Genomic DNA, 20,496 nt, shown 5'->3' on the forward strand with positions numbered 1-20,496 from the left:
CCTGACGGTGTCCATAATAGTTATGTTGTTCATTTCTGTTAGCTTCTCTCTATCGTGGCAAAAAGGCTCAGAGCCAAGCAATTAATCCTGACACAAGACCCATGCTTCAGTGACAACGAAGCCAGCCTCTGGTACTTTGATTGCTAGCAGGGTGCCAACATTTCAAAACAGGCTCAAGTAGACCTCACGAGGAAGTATCTAATTCAGCAAAAGTGATGATCATAATAGTGTAGCAAGTAACAGAAGACCTTGCTTCCCATTGACAGAGGTAAAGTTTACATAAACCTATATAGTCAGCGGGTGTGACAGGGCTCAGTGTGAACAGCTCGAATTACTGAGGGAGAGACCTTCTCATGTTATTTCAGACCTGGAAAGAATAGTTATGTGGCTTTGACCTAAACACCTGGAGTCTCTGGGAGTCTGTCGAAAGGTTGCGCAGTGTCAAAGCCTTGCGGATACTGAGACGTGAAACCCGCCAGGCACTGAGAAGACGACATGTGTCATTGGTTAATGTCATGCTTTCTTTTTCTACAGCAAGAAAAACCCAGGCTTCCCGAGCCTTTGGATTATGAAACTATCATCGAAGAACTTGAAAAGACCTATCAGAATAATCCCCTTCGAGATCTCCTCTTCTTCCCCAGTGACGACTTTTCAGTAAGTGTGCCCTTTTCGAGCCGTCTAAGTTCAGGAGGGCACCGCAAGGTGATCCTCCCAAGGGTGTTGTCTCCCCTTGTGGATTAAGAGAGCCCGGCCCTTCCCTGCGGTCACCCTACGTTACAGTCACTGGATGACCGTCTACATCCAGCAATTTCAAGTGCCCAAGCACCTTGTAAATTTGGAGGATGGGGCTCATTGACACAGTGGCCACTTGGGACAGGAACAGCCCAGAGCACTGCCTGGGTCCAGCTAGTACTGTGTCCCCACCAAAGTCTGGGCTTCCAACCACTGTCCTACCTGGACTACTGCCTCCCTCAAAGCTTCCAAGCAACTGTAGCCAACCAATGGCAAAGGCGGGACCCTCTTGGCACAAAAGATGCAGTTCTTAAAATTCACTCTTAATCTTGGGTGTTCTTTAATAAGGAAATGATAAGGCCTGTGGGCAAAGGAAGGTAGGCAAGCACATCTCCGTGGAGGGATTTGTGATTCTAGGTGTGCCCTCTTTAGGACAATGCTCACTGGCACATCGACCCCTCTGGGGGTGTAAACAGAATGAATAAAATGGAAATTTGTTTTGGAGAGAAACACAGTAAAGTTACGGATGCTGAGCACCCAGGTGTCCCAACCATTCCATTCGTGGTCATTTTAAACATTTAAAAATTGTTACTATCTAACTATGAAAACAAAGATCTCAATAGGCAGATTGAGATCCTGTTTTTTTCCTAAAAGAAAGGTACTCTCCTCAGACATCACCAACATGAGCATTTTAAAGCAGATGAAAAGGCAGCTCCGGGGTCACTCTGTGAAACAGCCACTGTCCATGGGAACCTCTCTGGAGTTCTGGGGCCTCAGAGCTCACACTTCTCAAACTGCCTCAGACTTCCGTTCCCTCCCTAATTTGGCGGGCAGATCTGACTCCTGGCTTCTAAAGGTTCATTGGTTTCACCTTCCTCCATGGGTTAATCAAAAAGAATGTATTATGGATGTTAACTTTCTGTTCCAAGTACAAAGAAAGATGGAAGAAAAGAGACAGGTTTACAGGTAGGAAAAAAAGAAACTCTGCCAATTTTTTTCAGATTTTTAAATGGCTCCCACTTCAGCATCTGACACACTTTCAGAGCAGTTTATCTCATGCAGAAATCTCATTTCTGTGGTTGGACCAGGCCACTGGGTCTTGAACTGCAAACACAAAGTTGAACCACACTGTATTTTTTTAATTCCGCATCTTCATTTTCTTTCAGACTGGAGGAAAACTTAGCAAACAGCCTTTTTCTGTCACACAGACACACAAAAAAGCAACATAGAAACTTGGAGAACCTTTCCTTCTAGCTCTGTTGTTCAGAAATATGCCAAAAGCTACTCCAAGCCCCCCCCAACTCAAGAAGAGAGTGGAGGCGTGTAGACAGGATGGAACATCTACACTGAATTGGTCTTCATTTTTTGGCATCTTTCCATACTCGTTTAAGTTAAGGATGGTCTGATTATGGTATGACCTTTGCTATCCTTAATGGTGTAAACAGAGCACATAATAACATACTTTTTTTACTTTCCCGGTGTGAACATTCCAGTAAGTACCCTGACTGTTTTATATGTGCTGGTGTGGCTCAGCTGGTTGAGTGTTGTCCCAAGCACCAAAAGGTCACCGGTTCATTTCCTTGTCAGGGCACATGCCCAGGCTTCAGGTTTGGTCCTCGGTTGGGTTGCCTATGGAAGACAACAGATCAGTGTTTCTCTCTCTCTCTTTCCCTCTCCCTTTCTTTCTTTCTCTCTCTCTCTAAAAATCAATGAAAACATATTTTTAAAAAAATGAAGGACAAACACCTTAGCTTTGCCCGAGAGCTTCTCCAACATCTGGTGTTTGCCCATTTCTCAAGGCCATACTCTTCCTCTCCCACCCAACCCTCACTCCTGTCACACACAGTCACCTTCATTCCCAACCGGGAAAATATACTAGCACAATTCTGAGTATAGCATTCTCAGACCACCTCGCAGACTAGGTCCTTCCTTTATTCATTCAACAAATGTATAATACTGAGTGTTAGGCACGAACCTCAGAATAGAGAAACAGCAATTAGACAGATACTACCTTGTTTTAATGGAGCTTACCTTTTAGTGGAAGGAACCAGGCAAAAAAAAAAAAAAAAAAATTAAACAAGTTAATTAACAAGATAGTTTGGATAAAGAGCAGTTCCATAAAGAAAATGAGACAGGGCCACACAATAGGAACTGAGTAGAAGAAGCACTGGGTTGGACTGGACAGTCAAGGACAGCATCTCTAGCAAGGTGACGTTTGAGCTGAATTTTGAATTGCCCAGGAGGACCACCCATGCTGAAACCTGGGGAGGGAAGGAAGGAGTGTTTCAGGCTGAAGGGAGCTGCTACAAAGGCCCTGGGGAGCTCTGAGACTGAAGAGTGGTGCGAGTGGACAGAGAGTGGTCAGAGAGGAAGTCTTAGCACCTGATCTGAAATGCAAGTGGCAGGTCACTGGGTGTTTCAGGAAGTACAGATGACCTGGGGTGTGTTATTGGAACATAGAACAGGGTGAAGAGGGACCTGGGGGACCAGTTGGGAGAACAGCTTCTAAATAGCAGATGTTTAAGAGACATCTGATGCCACTCAGTCCCTCCTAACAGAAAATGTCACCTCAAACAAAAAGCTAAATTTTCATTTGCATTAAGCACCTGCCAAACAAAAGGATGGTGTTGAATATTATTACAACATAAAGTTGCCATTTTTGAACAAAATGCAGGTGGGTAGCTTTTCCTCTTTCCTGCTCTACAGAGTAAGAGTTGACAAACTGTGGCCCATGGTGGCCTGCTGCCTATTTTTGTATGTCCCGTGAACTAAGAATGACATTTATGTTTTTTAAACACTAGCCTGTTGTATTTTCTTCATAGAACTGGTTAAGTGGTTGAAGGGAAAAAAAGAGCCTATTTTGTAACTCATAAAAATGGTATGAAATTCAGATTTTGGTGCCCGTGAGTAAGGTTCTATTTCAACACAGCGATGCGCTTTTACTGACCCGTTGTCAACTGCTACTTTCACACTACACCTGCTGACTTCAGCAGAGGTGAGGCCATTGCAGCAGAGAGAGGGGACCCTAAAATTTTGATCTGACCCTTTACAGAAAACAATTGGGGAGCTCTTCTATACAGATCCCTGCTCAAACAAATGTTTTTTATGTTTTGTCTTTTCCCTCTCTTCCTCTTTGTGGAATAAAGAGGCTTCTTAAAAGCTCTCTGCCCCTGTCTGCTCCATCCACAGCCCATGTCACATGTCAGGGGTGTTGGTCACCAACAGCAAGCCTCCTGTTCACCAGGCTAGAGGGTCATTTCCCAGGCTCATCCCTGAGCAACGGTAAGGATTCTGTGGGATGTGTGTGGACAGTCTCCACCCACCCAGTGGGAAGTGACCATAGGTGACCACCCCAATCCTAGGGTATCACAGAATGGAAGGAAGGGGAGCAGCTCCAAGTCCCCTCCCTCTTTCCAATGGACCTTAGCCCTGTTGTGTCCTACTCATTGGAGAATTCAGCTCACTTCTGTGTTTCCACCTTTCCAAGCACCCACGCTTAGAGCAGACACCATTCATTACTGGGTTTGTTTAATCAATATTTATTTAGCACCCACAAGGCACTTAATATAGAAGAACACTTCCTAGACGAGTGAGGCTGACAGGAAAAGCAAAAGCCCTGTGCTTAAGAAGCGTGTGCCCTAATATGGGTGAGGAATTAAGTTGATTAAGAGCGCTTCTAGTTGAAAAGCATCAAGAGTTCCTACATTGTTTCTCTCTATCCAAACTCCTGGCCCAACCCATCATCATCATCATCATCATCATCATTTTTTGCTGGATTCCCAGAATTGACCTTTAAGGGGTATTCCTGCTTCCTCCCTGCCTCCACTTTGATCATTTAAAGAAAGTTTTTAGAAATGCAAATCAGATAAAGCCAGGCGTCTGGTTAAAACTTTCCAAAGGTTTCCCAGTGCCTTGAGAGTCCAGTCAAGCTCCTTCTTGGCATTGTCCCAGCCGTCTGGTTCCTGATGGTCTCTGAGCCTGTATCTCCCAGCCCCGTTTCCCTTGCCCACTGCGTGAATACCTGGTATTCTTTCTGCTCCTTGAATTCGCCAACCTCGCAGGGCCTTCACTCGTAGGCCCTACATAGGGCTGGTTCCTGCTTTTCATTCATGGTTCAGTTCCAATGCAACCTCTCCAAAGACACATCCCTGACTTCCAGCCTGCGTTCCCCCCTCCCACCTATGTTACTCTCTCCCATCGGCCTGCCTGCTTCTCTGTGTAGCACCTAGCACTACCTAGAAAGATCACGGTGTGCTTTGTCACTCGTGTTTCTCACAATTAGAGTGTAGCCTTTAGTAGGACAGGGATGTCTTTTATCTCTGTCATTGTGAGACCCCCAGCAACTAGAGTGGCACTTGGCACAATGCAACTAGAAAAGGAATATTTATTTCAGAAACATGTAGATTATTATTTTCGAATATAACTTTAATATTTGAGTACCTTTAGGAACCAAAAGGCCACTCAGAAATGAAACTTGAGAATGAACTAATTGGCTTTGCCTGATGAGGAGGAAAACGATCGTTAACATACTTCCCTCCTCGACACCACTCAACATATCGCCTTAAAAACAGCAACACTAAGATCATGACCCCCGTCTGCAGATACTCGTCCCGCCTAGTTCAGTGTCTGGCTGCTTCCCTCCCTATGACACTTCATGTACGTATCCTCACGCTCTTTGTTACTGGGTAAGGGAGAAATCAGTTTATAACTGTATTTCCAGTACTCAATGCAACGTCTGGCCCATGGGCCTTCAGTCAGGATTGCTGAACATTGAATTAAAACCGGCTTCTTCCAGGTTAAGGGACTGAAGTAGCGGCACCTTCCTTTCTCTCGGGGGCGCAGGTAGAAACGATTTCTCGCGGGGCGTGGGTTCTGGGAGCAGGCGTGACGATCTGTACGACTGACAGTGACTCACTCGAAATAAGCAGCTGAGACGCATCCATCAACTCTGCCCAAAACACGTCCTACTGCAATAATTATGTTTGCTATTCTTGTGTTTTCTCCTCTTTCTTTTTGAAGCTGGTAGCAATCGAAACTGAAGACCAAAACACAAAGAACTTAGTCACCAAATTGTGGTTTAGTGAAACAGGCAAGGGGAGTAAGGGAGGAAAACAAAAGCTTAAGGACAGTTTCAAGGACACATGAATCATAGTGCGGAGTGATCGGGTTTAAGGAGAGGCGGATACAGAATAGCAGAGAAATAAGTGAGAAAGCCAGAAATGAGTTTCTCAAGGAGACACCAATACAGAGAGCCTGCGGTGGGATCATTTCTGGGAAGCACAGGCTTTAACTAGGAAAGTTTAGAGGTCTGAGAGCCAGCAGCGCCTCACGCTGTGGGGAGACGCAATCACCCAATGTCAATCCTGCCCACCCCAGAAAAACTGCTCCGTTTCCACTTGGCCTCCTGGCCCACGTCTGTGAGCCAAGCTGTGAACATCAGCAACGAAGCGAGGGCAGCGCTTACGCTCGAAAGGTGCGCCGCCAACCGGGGCAGTGCCTCCGCCAGAGCCGAAGGTCTGCGCTGCACACCTGAGCGGCCTGTGGGGAGAGTTTCACGATCTTGCAAAGCCCGTCTTCGTATCGGATCCCCGATGCACTGCAGCAGTGGTGTCCCCGGGCTCTCCCCTCCGCCCTGCCCTGCCCTTCTCACCTGCTCCGTTACTACTGAGCGCGTTGTGACTTCTTAGCAAACCGACGGCTTGTGCTTTTCATGGTGTGTGTGTAGCTATAAAAAGCCACAGGTGATGGGGATTTCCACACTCCAGCATGTGGGTCATTTGGTGAGAGGAAGCAGAGAGGCCTTAGTATTTTTTTCAATTGAAACGCAGAACGGTCAAGAGGGTGTGTTTTTTGTTCTTGTCTCTCTTACTGAGACACAACTTAACATTTCATAGGAATCTCAACCCCTTTTTAATCCTTGGCTTCGGAGCCTGGGAAGCAGGCTCTGAAAGGCTCGCGGTGTTGGTGCAAGAACACCGTGACTGCGATTTAAAAGCTAAGTGATGGTCTTTGTCCATCTGGGTTAGCTCTAAGTGATAATATTCCTCTCACTTACAAGCTAATGAAGCTGAGATTCGAAAAGCCTCTTGTTCAAGGATGGAGAGTAACTGGGAGGACAGAAATCAAACATGAGCACCTCGACTTTTGCTATTAGAGTTTCTGTCCAGAGAGCATGCTTGTGGCCAGCTGCCTTCTGCAAAAATAAGGTGCACACCTGGGGGGAGGGATTAACCCCCGGCTCCCACAGTGAGCGGTGCCGTTAGATAACTGGCACTGTGGTGAAAGGGCCTAGAGTGCCTATTTCAACCCAACGAGCATGTGTGGAGACCCTCCGGGCTCCATCGTACTGGGAATATATGTCAAATGAAGACTTGGACACTTACAGTCGTAGCTGCATCATTCAAATAGCCCCAAAGTGGTAACAGCCCAAATGTCCATCAACTGATGAACCAATAAACAGTTCTGCCAAGAAGGAGATTCGTGCTGGGGCATGGACGAAGCTTGACAATGTCACACCAAGTGAAAGAGGCAGTCACAAAAGGCCACATACTGTGTGATTCCATTTGCATGAAGTGTCCAGAATAGGCAAATCCGTGAGACAGAAAGCAGATTAGTAATCGTCAAGGGCTGGGGAGAAGGCAGAAAGGGAAGTGACTGCTAATGGTATGGGTTTTGGGCGGGGGAGAGAGATGAAAATGTTCTAAAATTAAATAGTGATGGTGGTTGCAAATATAACCCTGTGAACATATTTAAAGCACTGTTCTACACTTCAGAGGCTGAACTTTGTCCGTTATATCTCAATAACACTTTTTGTTTGTTTGTTTAAAAGGATTGTTCTAGACATTAAGATAGAGGTGATGTAGGCAGTCAGAGATAGGGTACCAAACAATCATAAAAACCCCTGTCTGCATCCAAGTACTTCATTCTTTAAAAGAATTTTTTAAAATATACCAAAGAACACAGCAGAACATTTCATTTATTGTTACGATTTTTCCCAAAGCAGACTTAATGTGGCTTATCATGAACAGAGCTTTGGGTTCTAAAAGTTTCTATAGTTAAGCTGTAGATCTCAAGTATGATCCAGGCAGTGAACCATATAGTTCAGAGAAGAGAAAATGTATGTTGCATGAATTAGAGAAGGTTTTCCAAAGGAGCTGGCACCTATCCTAAACCTGAGGTTAGGAAAGAAAGGATTTTTCTGACAGGCAAGGCTTGGGCACGACTGAGCCCTGCATGGAAGAAGGGATGTGAGCAGCCATGTGGGATGGTGCCACGGCGGGGTGGCTGGGGGGGGGGGCTAGTATCTGAGCTCCTCTGCTTGTCACGGGGCCACGTCTGCCGGCCTCCCAACCCGCAGGTTCTTCGCTGCGCCTCCCTGGGCGGTGAGCTCTGACCACTGCCTGGAGTCCTGCCTCGGGAGGTCGGGTGCATGAGTATCTTTGTACTGAGCACTGGGTTCTGTTCATGGTCACACTTTTCCATATGTAGAGTGTTTTGTCCCTCCTCTCCTTAGAGGAGGTGAGACATTTTGAAGACCAGAAAATGAATCTCAAAAAGGAAGTGAAATGACCTGCTCAGTGGTTTACCAGTCCAAGAGTAAAACTCAAACCAGGTCCAAACCCCCTACTTCTTTCTACACTCACTGTGGTGGAGACACCCCCATGCTCGCCTTGACTTGGTGAGGACAACTGTCCAGGTATGGGCCACGGCTCGCCATCTGAGCATCCCCATGCAGATGAACCTCAGCAAAACAAGGAGGACCTTCCCCTTAAAGCACAGTGAAAGTATTAAAGTGATATTCTCATACATTTAAAAATAAAAACAAAATAAAATCACAACAGTACTCTTCTGAATGTGGTAAAAAAAAAAAAGGTTTACATTATGCAACTAATGTAGTTAAGTGTCTGCTCTACTAAGAGGAAGGCACTGAGAGATTCAGGTAGAGATCACTTGGAAACACGTGCTTAGGTTGGGTTTGATAGCGAAGTGTTAGTTAATAGTCCCTGTTGTGCGGCCTATTGACTTCTCAAGCTCGGATTGATTGATTGATTACTACCAACACCATTCTTCTGTCCTGTTTTTTGAACAGCTGGGATCTGCAGTACTGTCCCAGGAAGCTCTGCTCAGGCCAGGGTAGGAAGAGCAGCCTCTTTTCTAGACTTTGACAGTGGCCTTTGGTCAATTGAGAAATGGCCCCGATGTGCTTGGAATGAAGTCTTCTGTGGTTACCTTAGCCAGCAGAATGGTGGCTGTGACAAAGCCACCGAGATGACCCACTGCAGAGAAGAAGAAACAGAAAGTGACAGGGCTGCAGTCTGAGCTGTCAGAATATTATGGACCTGAAATGACACACAGGGCTGCATGCGTTGTTTCGTAATAAAAATGATAGTTTTATTTCCAAATGCCTAATCTCTGGACAATAGACCCCTTATAAAACTCTACCACCGAAAGAGGAGCTGGGCTGAGATCCAGGGCAGTCTCAGACCCATTTCACGCTCCCGAGCTGTGCTAATTGTCAACCACACGGTTTATAAAAGAGAACAGGAAGTCTGCTGTGGCCAAGGCAGTTTGTAGTGGTCTGAAAGCATCCAGTTCTCAGAAAAGAAATTCTCTGTAACCTTAACAAATATGACTCTCCATACTTTTCTTTTTATGTGATCAATTTATTTTTGCTTCGAAGGAGACGCATTAAAGAAGTCAAATACGGGCAGAAGCACCACAGTTTTTGCCGTTGAAACTGTCTGGAGGCTTTCTGCTTTTTCAGGCAGATTCTCCTCTGTTTCCACAAAATGTAACTGAGATCAACAGCATGCTGTGAGTGCTCATTTTATGGGAGTACCTTTCCTTGTATCTTCTGCGTTCTGTGCAAGGTATAAGATGTGCAGTAATTCCAAGCATGTTGTAAAATAATGCTTTAGATTTAGCTCATAGTTACATGAGGGCGATTCAACCCCAGTTGTCATTTCATAACCAGAGGTCATCGGGAGTCACTCGCAGCCACTGTGCACATGATCACACACACAGGACCAGTTTCTAGGACCCCAGCCTGAGCGGATTCCCAGTCTCATACGTTGCATCTGAGCACTAGCTTTGGTATGGGGGCTCTATCTTTACTATATGACATCAGGAATCAAGCAGCCATGAATTTATTATTACTGCAAACTGGAGCTCACATTCCAGAAACTTACTATTAAGGAGAAAAAAAAAGTTTCTTAAATGAGCTCAGTGTTCACTCTATTGTGTTTTACCACAGAGCAGGGGTCTTGGGGGGACAATCGGTTTATGGCCTAACTGAACTGGAAGCTTACATTCGGGCCATGTTAGTCCCCTCTCCCTCAGACTTAGGGTATTTAGAACAGCTATTTTTTCAAAAGGAAGAAATCAGTAGGAGACTATAGTGCATAATGAAAAAGAGGAACTTTTTTATATGAAAAGTTTGTTATAAAATAGTGGCTGAAATATAGAAAAACTTTTGAAATGGAGAGAAAAAAATTCCCTAATCTTGTCAATGGATTACAATACGTAATGTTTCCTGGAAACCAATCAAGTGACACTGTGTATCTGTGAATGAACTGTCCAAACAGGAAATAAGTTATCCCCAAATAATTGAAATCCAGCAAAGCTCGATTTAGGCGTGGATTTTAATCTTCTACTCCAAACTTTAATAGAGTTTATTTGCTGTTTATCTAACAGAGTGAATAACATAAAAGAAACAAGATGAAAGAGGAAATTCAAAAGGAATGAAAAAATGTAAAGTCTAAATACTAATAAATCTTACATGGGCCCTATCGTACTTCCCATGGGAAGGGGTGACTCCCTGTGGGGAAACCCGCACTTGGCTTGAATTGATGGCCACTCCTCTTAGCACTTCCAAACTCTTTCAGCTGTCACATCCTGGGGCAAACACACTGACCGGGGAAGCTCAGTCCATAGCTGTGTTTGGGGATGAACACTGATTTTTACTATATGATGTGTCTTGAAAATAGTGTTCTCAATTTTTTTTTAGTCTCTGATCTCATTAGATTCACATGACATTCTTCCTCTTTCACAGTGTCCAAGCCCGTGCCGCCCAAGCACTCACACACACACAGACACACTCCCGTGCCACACCCACTCCCACATGCACCTGCTCACACACCACACATGCCTACTCCCCACACAGCCACACCGTGCAGTTACACACACCCAGGTGCAGCACCCTCGCATTCATACCCACACACTACACACACTCACCGGATACACGCATACTTACACAGCAGACACGCAGGCACATTCATACACCACACCCACTCACACATGCTCACACAGATACACACTCACACACCACATGCACACTCACGCACGTTCACACAGAACACACGTATGCATACTCACACAAACTCAACCCCTTTGACAAATAAGTACCTACGCCCCCAACCAGGTGCTGCGGTTACAGCAATAGATGAAACAGAGCAAATTTCTTGCCCTCACGGAGCTCACATCAGGAGGGAAGAAAGGGGGGACTTGAAGAAAATAGGAGTCTGCGATGGGAAGAATAGTAACGGGGGTGCCCTTGGGGGCAGAGCTTACAGCAGCTGTGAACTCGCAAGACTGAATTCCCGGACCCCTCTCCTTCCCATCTTCACCCCAGATAAGGAGGGGTTTGAATCTGTTCCAATAATTACTCTAGAAAAATTGCTCTTTACTAAAAGAGTTCAGATGGACTTTATTATCTCTGAGGAATCATTTGTGGGTAAGATCCCAACAGCTGGTGCCATGTATGAGAAGAGACTCATCACCCCAGCATCCCTGTCATCAAAGGGAGCGCACACGGAGGGGCTGGTGGCTGCCGATGGCAGGCAGTCCCCGCTTCACAGAACTGAAGGGTAGAAAGAGGAAGCCACCCGTGAATTCTGTTTTAGATGTTTGGTTTCCAGAGATACTCTATGCTTTTCGTTTATGTATATTCATTTACTGGAAGGTTGTTTGCTTAGCGTGGAAGTTGAAAATATTTTGTTCATTTCAACAACAACAAAAAAGACACCAAAAGCATGATTTGTTTTCTCCAAGGTACAGATTTACTGAACACCCTTCCTGCCCTTCCATCCCTCATTGTAGCTACACATAGACACACACAAACAACTTCTAAAAGGGGCTAAATTTATTCTGTTGAAATATAAGATTATTTACAGTAGGATTAAAATAATGCTGATTTTATAATTTCTCCTTTATTTCACATTTATTTTAGCATTAACAGCAACATCCAAAGATACCATAGAAATAAACTGGTCACAACAGACAGATGTCCAAGTTTTCATTTCTGCAGGGAAGGAAACAGCTTAAGTTTAGGAGCTTCGCTGATGAGCAGTGACAGTAATAATGCTGGTAACTGGTCACAAAGGAGAGTTCGGGTCTTCTCTCCTAGAGAGTAAACTCGCAAGAGCCATGCAAGCTTGTCTGCCTCCTCTGATCCTTCGATGCTAAGATGGGACATGTTCCCCGTTGGGTTTTCAGCACAGTGGCCTGCACGATGCTTAATTTCGTTCCATTGCTCCCCTCAGACCGCCACCGTTTCCTGGGACGTCCGGACACTGTACTCGACGGTACCCGAGGATGCAGAGCACAAGGCAGAGAGTTTGCTGGTCAGAGAGGTAGGTGCTTCCAGTGCCACCTTAATATTATCGTCACCTCCCCTTTCAAGAGAGAATGTTAAATGCCGGGACTGCTCGGTGTCTTCCAAGCTTCCTCGTCGGGAGATGTGTTCCACTTTCCTGTTCATCACTTTCCATTATCTGCTGACTATTCGACTTTTGGAATTTTTTGTTTGTTTTTACTTAACTTTAAACCCCCACATTGAGAAATTTTTGAGTATACTTAATAGGAAGATGTACTTTTATTTTACTTATTTGGATTGGGTTGTAGGCAAGGCCCTACTATGTGAGAATTTTGGATAGCAGAGTTTCTCTTTGAAGAGCTGTGTTTCTTTCAAGTACCAGCTATGGAAATGGTAATGTGGACAGCTTTAAGGGACTGATAAAACCTGTTGGTATGTCATCTACGGTCATTTGATGGGTGTAGGAAAGGCCTACACCACTGCTGCTCTCCTACCCAGAGAGCAGGATGCTTCGGGGCAAGGACTGGACTGGCACATAACAGCTACTTAGCAGGTGTTTGCTGAATAAATAAATGAAGGCAGGCCTTCCTTTACAGAAAATGCAGTGATTAAACTTAGCCCCGCACAGGTCAGACTGAAAGTAGTGGAGTCTAAATGCAGTCTCGAATCCTGAGAAAGTAGTAGATCCCAATTAGGATTTAATTAAAGGAACACACAATAGCAAAATTCTTTCTCAGCTCTAAACATGTTTGTATGAATGTAAGCTAGCTTTGCTTGTGTATACATCAATACCAACCTGAATAATCATATTTTATGTTGTACTGTTCTTTTTTACATATAGTTTATACGTATAGAAAAAGCTTTTATGTTTTACTATTCAGTCCAGGTCATCCTTTGCCATAAATTGACCTGTTTATTTTTTTTCCAATTCCCTGATTTTATATTTATTTCCCAAAGTATACATTAAATTACAGCCTGTTTTAAGGAGGTAGAAAAAAAAGGTGCAGAGTTAGATAACATCAGGAAACCTGAGTATACTGTTTTCATATTTACTAATAAAAATAATAAGTGTGACGTCAGCACCATAATATTTTGTTTACAGTAGCCTTAGAGGGAGTTTTAATATCTACTAGGGCATCACTGTTTAAAAAAAAACAAAGAGTTGGCAAGTTATTGTCTACTCAGGAAAATCAGAATATTGAGATTAGCTCTACAAAAGTTCTGTAATACGTATGTGTTAACTTAGGTAGGGTTTGAAATGTATATGACGTTGAATTCCTAACGGAGTATTTAACCAGTTAACCAGTATTCTTCATAGTCGCACATTCTTCATAAAGGTCTGTAACTTTGTTGTTAAATTCACGTCAGTGTAGTTCATAGTTTTGCTGCAAATCAGTGAATGGAATGTTAAAAATCCATTTCCTTTCCTTAGTGTCCACTGCTGCTGTTTTTTCAAAGCTTTTAACTTCCACGTACGCATAACTAGCTCCCTCAAACTCTCTTATCTAATAGCTCTTACTAGCGCCTTAGGTGTGTGGTCATGTCATCGGCAAACAAAGTTTCTCCTTTTCTAATAAGTATATCTTTTCTTTAACTTTTGTCTTATTTTATTATCTAATGTCTCTAAAATAACGTTGAATAATAATGCTAATATTGGGCATCCTGTCTTATTTTTGAATTGGTGTTTTATGACATTTTCTGGCATAAAAGAAATGTTTAAGAAGGGTCTTTCTTGGTCTCTACAGCATTTACAAAGACTAGCTACTTATGTTTTGAAATACATATTCAGTCTATTGGTATAACAGCTTTTCTGCTTGAGTTTATAAAGCGCTGTAACAGAATTAATAGGTCGCTGTCCCATGGTTCCATACTTGTGTTTCTGGTATAAACTGTTTTGTTCCAGTTGTGTTGTTACCTTCGTTCTCTACTGCATTAGAATTTCTAATACTTTATTTCAAATTTTTGCATTAATATTTATGAGTAAAATTCGGATGGAGTTTTCTTTTTTTTATGGTATTAGAGAAATGCTAGCTTTAAAAAATAGATTGAGACAGTTTCCAATTTTTTTTTTATATTTTGGAATAAACAAATACCCAGTGAAATGAAACACTATTTAGAAACAGATCCAAGTGTGTATGGTATCTTAGTAAATGGTAAATATGGCACTTAAGATTCTTTGGGGCAGGGTGAGCAATTCAACAAATACAACTTGGCTATCCATTTTGGATGAATATAAAGTTAGGGTGCTCTATCTCACATTACATACAAAAATTAACTTCAGATAAATATTAAAAATCTGAATGATTAATTCCAGATATATATGAAAATGACAAAAATTGTTAAGATGTAGGATACCATTTTTAAGTGGAAAGTTATGGAAAATGAACAGATTTAAGCCAATAAAACATTTTCTTTTTTGTTATAAATGGTACCATAAAGCCAAAAGAAGATACTTAACCACAGAAATTATTTGCACTCATTATATCTTTTGTCACACACACAGACACACATGCTCCTAATAATCAAAGTCCTACAAATTAATAAGAAAAAAATAAATAACCAAAGAAAATATAAGCAAAAAATATGAACAGTCAGTTCAAGAAAAAGAAATGCAGTTGGCCAAGAGGCATACAAAGTTGCCAACCCTCTCTTGTGTCATGGAAATATAAACTAAAGCAAAAATAACATAATATCTGAAGAAGGAAAAATTTTAGGATGAATATATTTTAGTGACAGTGGGAATGTAAGGAAATAAACACAATCACAGTGTTAGTAATACATATCTATAACCTTCCGAGATGTAATTCAAATGTTTCTTTTAAGTAGTACACATAAATATGCAACATGAATATCATAAAAACAAACACTAGGGCATAAAAATATAATTATAAGCATGAGTATTGCTGTGCTGGACAATTTGTAATAGCAACTGATAAGGGTGGGCTGGAATCAGTTTTGGCACATTTATATTTTATAATACTATATAACCAATAAAACTTACATATATTTAACTGTATTAACTTGGATGCCCATGATATATTGATAAGACAAAAAAGCTAATGGTATGATATTAATGAAGATAAAACCTACATGTGTATATGTAAATAGGTTTATAGAAGCCTAGAAAAGTATTTTTAAAATACACATCAAACTCATAACATTGGTTACCTTCCCAGTCTGGGATTGTAGGGGAAAGGGAGAGATTTTCAATATATATATATTCGGTATTGTTGTGGTGTTACAAATGAATTTTTGTAATTAAAAAATATTTTGGAAAAAATTAGTTACAACTTATCTTAAAATACTTCCAAAATTGGAAGCAACCAAGCCTATCTCTTAAACTTATCTCCAAATTTAAAATCCACCTCTGCTCTTCAAGTAATTAGGTAGTTACCTTGGAGACGACATCAGATTCCTTTATTATTATCATTTTAGTTTGATAATAAAAATGTCATGTGAAGCCATCAAAGCCCCATATGTGTTTGCTTCTTCTGCCTGCTGGGCTTGTCTGTTTGTCATAGAGGCCCCTGGGTTCGTCTGACATAACCCATTCTTAATCATTTGTCACACAACTACAGTGGACTTATAAACGCTTCCATGCTTTTAGGGACTTTTCCTCTCATGGTCCTTTCACTTCTTCTGATGTATAGAACATTTGTGTGTCCCCAGGTCTTCAGCAGTCTCCTTTAGGCTGTGGGAAATTGCTCTCACACGGACCAGGCGTGCTTAGCTCTCTAGTAGCTGAGCTTTGAGGTCCCTGGCTTTGGCTGCCCGCCAGCTTCAGCTCCTGCCTCTTAATACCTGCTCGCTTCATTGCCTGCTATGCCTCCAAGCAGGGCCAGTCAGATCAAATCCTAAGCCCCAGGGCCAATTCACTCCCAATCTCTGGATCCAGTCAAGGTCCCAGAGACAGAGAGAGAATGGCCCGAAAAGCAGATTAATACCACACTGGATATTCTAGGGTTCTTAGAGGCCTCTGGTTTTGTTTGTGTTTCCATGAGCTTCTGCACCACAACTTCAAGATTGATCCCTTGATCTCTATAGTTCTCTATAAATACCAGCTTCAGCTGAGAACAGGCTGACCACAGCATTTGCTTTCCTCTTGCTGTGTATCCTGGGGACAAACTCCTCACCTTCACCTTTATTCTCACTTTAATTCCCTTCGCCTGCTAGCAGCCTGGGGTCATTCCTCCCCTTCTCACTTCCACCCCCAGCTTCTCATTTCTCCTGAACACGGCTCCAAGGAGAAGTCAAGTTCAATGTCTTTTACCAGAGTTCTCAGGTATCTGCCGAACTTCCACGCTGCAGTGTCAGGACAGAGCTTTCGGCTAAGCTACACGAGTGGATATTTGTGCCATGTCTCTCGCAGCGGCATGGGGGGCCTTGTCCACTGCAGGAAGGATTGGACCAGGCCCATCACTCAGCATTTACTAACCACCTTTAACATCACTTACTAAGCCGGGGTCCCAAGGGGATGTATCGTGGCTCAAGGAAACACAGGGGACATCATTTCTTACTTTTACAGTGAAAAGAACTTTATGTCCTTTGTGCTTAACTTTGGACAGCGTAGTATGTACATTGATAAAGAAACCATTCTTTTAACCAAAATGCCTTTGTACTTTATACAAAAATTTTAAATCTAATATGTAAAATTATGTGCCCTCGAACTTACCCAGAAGTAAGAATAACTCTTTCACTAAGTGATTCTGGGATTTTTTGCATGTATAAATAAATTAAGTAAGAATGCAGGCTGTTATCTGATTCTGAATCACTGGGCGGCAAATGACTGATTGTGGTGTATTCGTTACCTTCAGACCAGAGCGCAGTGCGCACGGTGTTTCTCACTGCGGAACTCGGGCCTTGCTTCAGGGCCCCCTGCACAGATTTCAGTCACCGGCAGATACGGGGAAGGTGTGGCTATAAAAATCTCTCAAAATCAAAAACGTCACAGTCCTTTCTTAATAAAGTTAGTGAGAATAAAATGATTTCTACTTTTGTTTTGGAGAATGGGGCTTTTTCTTAATTCACTGATGAAGGTCTTACTGGAAGCTAAGGGAGTTTTCATTTTGTGTGTACTTTTTAAAAGTAAATTTATAAGTAAAGCCACTTACGTATTTTGACTTCAAGAGTTTAATGGGAAAATGTTATCAAACTCTGTCATTGTTCTGTATTTACCTAGTCTTACATATATGTAATGATTTTATTCCTGTCATGGCCAGAACAAAGTGGCTCACCAGATTTTCTTTATACTGAATGTGTAGCATGACAGGTAATAAACATACAAGAGCTGATAAAGGTAGAGTCAAATGCGTTCTTCTGAGTGGCATCAGGATTAAATATATATGAACAACGCTGGTGAAGACAAAGTGGTTTTGTGTTTCACATTAACGACCCTGAAGAAATTTATTTTCTAGCCGCCAAATTTCCTAGAATAACAGCCTTGTTTGTAAATACACAAAACTGTTCCAAATATAAATTGGCTTCCTCTTCTCCACAATAAAAATTGCCCTGTAACATTTGGTGGTAAATGAATGAAAACACAGAAATCTAAGCCCGAGGCCCTGGGGTGAAAGAATAGTAAGGACCCCACTGTCAGTGGGGACCTGGCCTCCCAGCCGCGTTGAGTTACCGCCCAGGCTTCACACCTCGCGTGGAGAGAACGATTGGATCGTAATGTTCCCGAGGCTTTCGGTGCCACCCGCGCTCCGTGTCCCGGCAAGTGACTCAGGAGTGCGCCCCGGGCCGCGGGGGTGACCCAGGAAAGGCTAGTTGCAGTTCGTTCACTGCCTCAGTGCAGCACATTCTGGGGAAAAACAGCACAAATATTTCGACTCGCTTTCTATGTAGAATCAACCAAGTAAACAGAACAAATTAGGCTGCGTTATAATTCAAAATAAGAAAATAGCTTAAAAAATGATTTTTTCTGATGGTTGTCGTTTGAGTTGACATTCTGTTTTGTATCGTACGTGTGTTATTTACATGCATAGTAACACCATCTAACAGCAAGTAATATTTTAAAAAACCAAACCCAAATCTATGAAATAAGATTGTACCATGATTTCTGAAACTGAGTCGTATCTATATTTACATCATTTATTTTGTCCAAACCCATTATTTTTACTTCTCTTGTTACACTGCAGAAATGATTGAATTTTAAGGGGATACATAACATGACCCAATTAAAGAAAAAAGGTTTTCAGTGCCTTTGTTCTTTCCTCTAAAATATCAATGTATTGAGTGCCCACATGACCTGGTTTGCAGGAATAGTCTCTTGTTCTACCTGTTGGCCGGTTAATAGCATCTCCTTTCAACTTGAAGTGCCTCAATGTGGACAATAAATTATCCAGCGACCCTTTCAATACATAATTTGCCTAAATTCACCCAATTCCGTGATGCTACATTTTCAACATTTATACAATAGCCATAATTACTCCTGAACTAGGAAGGATGGCATGAATATGAAAATTACCACAATCACTTTACAAATACAGAATTCATCCCAGTGGTGACTGAGGGCCAAAATGAACACCTTTTGTGGTTGCATAAATCTTTCTGGCAAGAAAGTAGCCATGTAATTAAATAAACCTGTATGGCTAGAAAGAAAAACAATTTTGCATCTAAAAAGCCATTTATTACCTGCTTATTACTCTGTGGCCAGAATCTAATAATCAGCCATTTTCAGAGATGGACAAATTACATTGCCAAACCAAAATTGCTCTTTGGGGTAGGTAACACGATTTGAATTGATTCTAATGATTCTCTAAAGAGGAGAGGGAAATGAAATATTTTCTTTAGAGTATCCTGCTGCTCTTTACAATTGCCCAATCTTTTCTAAAATACTTAGACTTTTGGAACTTTCAACATGTCATGTTTAGTAATTTCTAAAGGAAAAAAGATAGAGAAGATTCATTCACTCGACAATATACATTGAATATCCACTACAAATAAAACCCTGTGCTGGAGGTGATGGATTCCCTGCTCTTTTCAAAGGCTCTGTCTAGCCCTGGCCACTATGGCTTGGGGGTTAGAGCTTTGGCCTGCACATGGAAGGGTTGCAGGTTCAATTCCCAGCCCTGGGGGCCGCAACCATTCGATCAGTGTCTCTCAAATCTCTCTTTCTCTCCCCCCTTCCTCCCTCCCCCACCTTCCTACCTCCCTCCTTTCCACCCTCTCTGAAAAGCACTGGAAAAGATATCTTCAGGTGAAGATTAACGACAACAAAATTTTTTTAATAAAAATTAAATGTTGTGTCTACTTGAGTGAAAGCCGGAGGGGAGGGTGATCTCACTTACTCGAGTTCACTGTATGAAGCTAGGACCCCAATGCTTTCATTTCCTAGGCAGACAGCGTGACAAGGACCAGCCACACTGTCACGCCAGGGGCAGGATGGATTCAGGAGCTCCCTGCTGCAGATTCGGATTGAACGGATTCGTGCGGGACCCTGGACCCTGCATTTTAATTAGCCACCTCAGAAAATCCAGGGACACAATAGAGTTTAAGAAACGCTATCCTAATGGCATGTAAGCCTTTAACCATGTCGACCTGGCTCGTCTTTTTTGTGCCTACACATGTCGCAGGCAGCGATGGTGCTGTTTAGGCTGAACAAACACACGCAGTGAATGAATCAAACGTGAACCGGTCATTGCTGTTTGGAAAATGAACCAGCTCAGCATGCTTCACTTTTGACGTGGCCTGTGGCAGCCCTCATTTTAAGGAGCTAAGGAGCTGGCATTTGGAAACTGGTGTTGCTGGATTGGTGGTTGGTGAGGGGGAAATGGAGCTATTGCCTTATGGTGACAAGCAGAGTTGTAGCCTGTGACTTTGGATTTGCAACAGGTCATTCCAGCTTAATTTTTGGACAAAAAGGAGTTGTAGGCATAATTATAATAGTTCTTAATGATCTTCTTAGAGTGACTGTGTGGGCTGGAACAAAGAATAGAGAGTAATTTTCCATGCATAACATTTCCAAAATGCCATAACCATGTAGGGGAAACATTTATGTGTTTCTAAAATGCACCGGCTTTCTCAGAATCAGAGAAATCACAGATTTAGAAGGATTCTTAAGGGTCGTCTAGTCTAACCCTGATTCTCATCTACCCACCAGCAGATCCATGAAATCTGGCACATAAATTCATAAAGGATTTGATTAAAACAAAGCTCTTTGATAATCA

At 42.5% G+C, this 20,496-nt stretch overlaps 1 protein-coding gene across 2 annotated transcripts in view; it reads left to right on the plus strand.

The window, feature by feature from the left end:
* Window positions 1-20,496, plus strand: part of DOCK10 (dedicator of cytokinesis 10) — a 203,411-nt gene that overhangs the window by 91,100 nt on the left and 91,815 nt on the right. For both annotated transcript variants that reach the window (XM_081143278.1, XM_081143279.1), the window contains exons 2-3: window positions 535-654; window positions 12,273-12,362. In XM_081143278.1, the coding sequence (XP_080999404.1) occupies window positions 535-654; window positions 12,273-12,362 (210 nt within the window). The remainder of the gene's footprint in view (window positions 1-534; window positions 655-12,272; window positions 12,363-20,496) is intronic.

Source organism: Miniopterus schreibersii (assembly GCF_964146895.1).
Source record: "Miniopterus schreibersii genome assembly, chromosome: 7".
Lineage (NCBI taxonomy): Eukaryota > Metazoa > Chordata > Mammalia > Chiroptera > Miniopteridae > Miniopterus > Miniopterus schreibersii.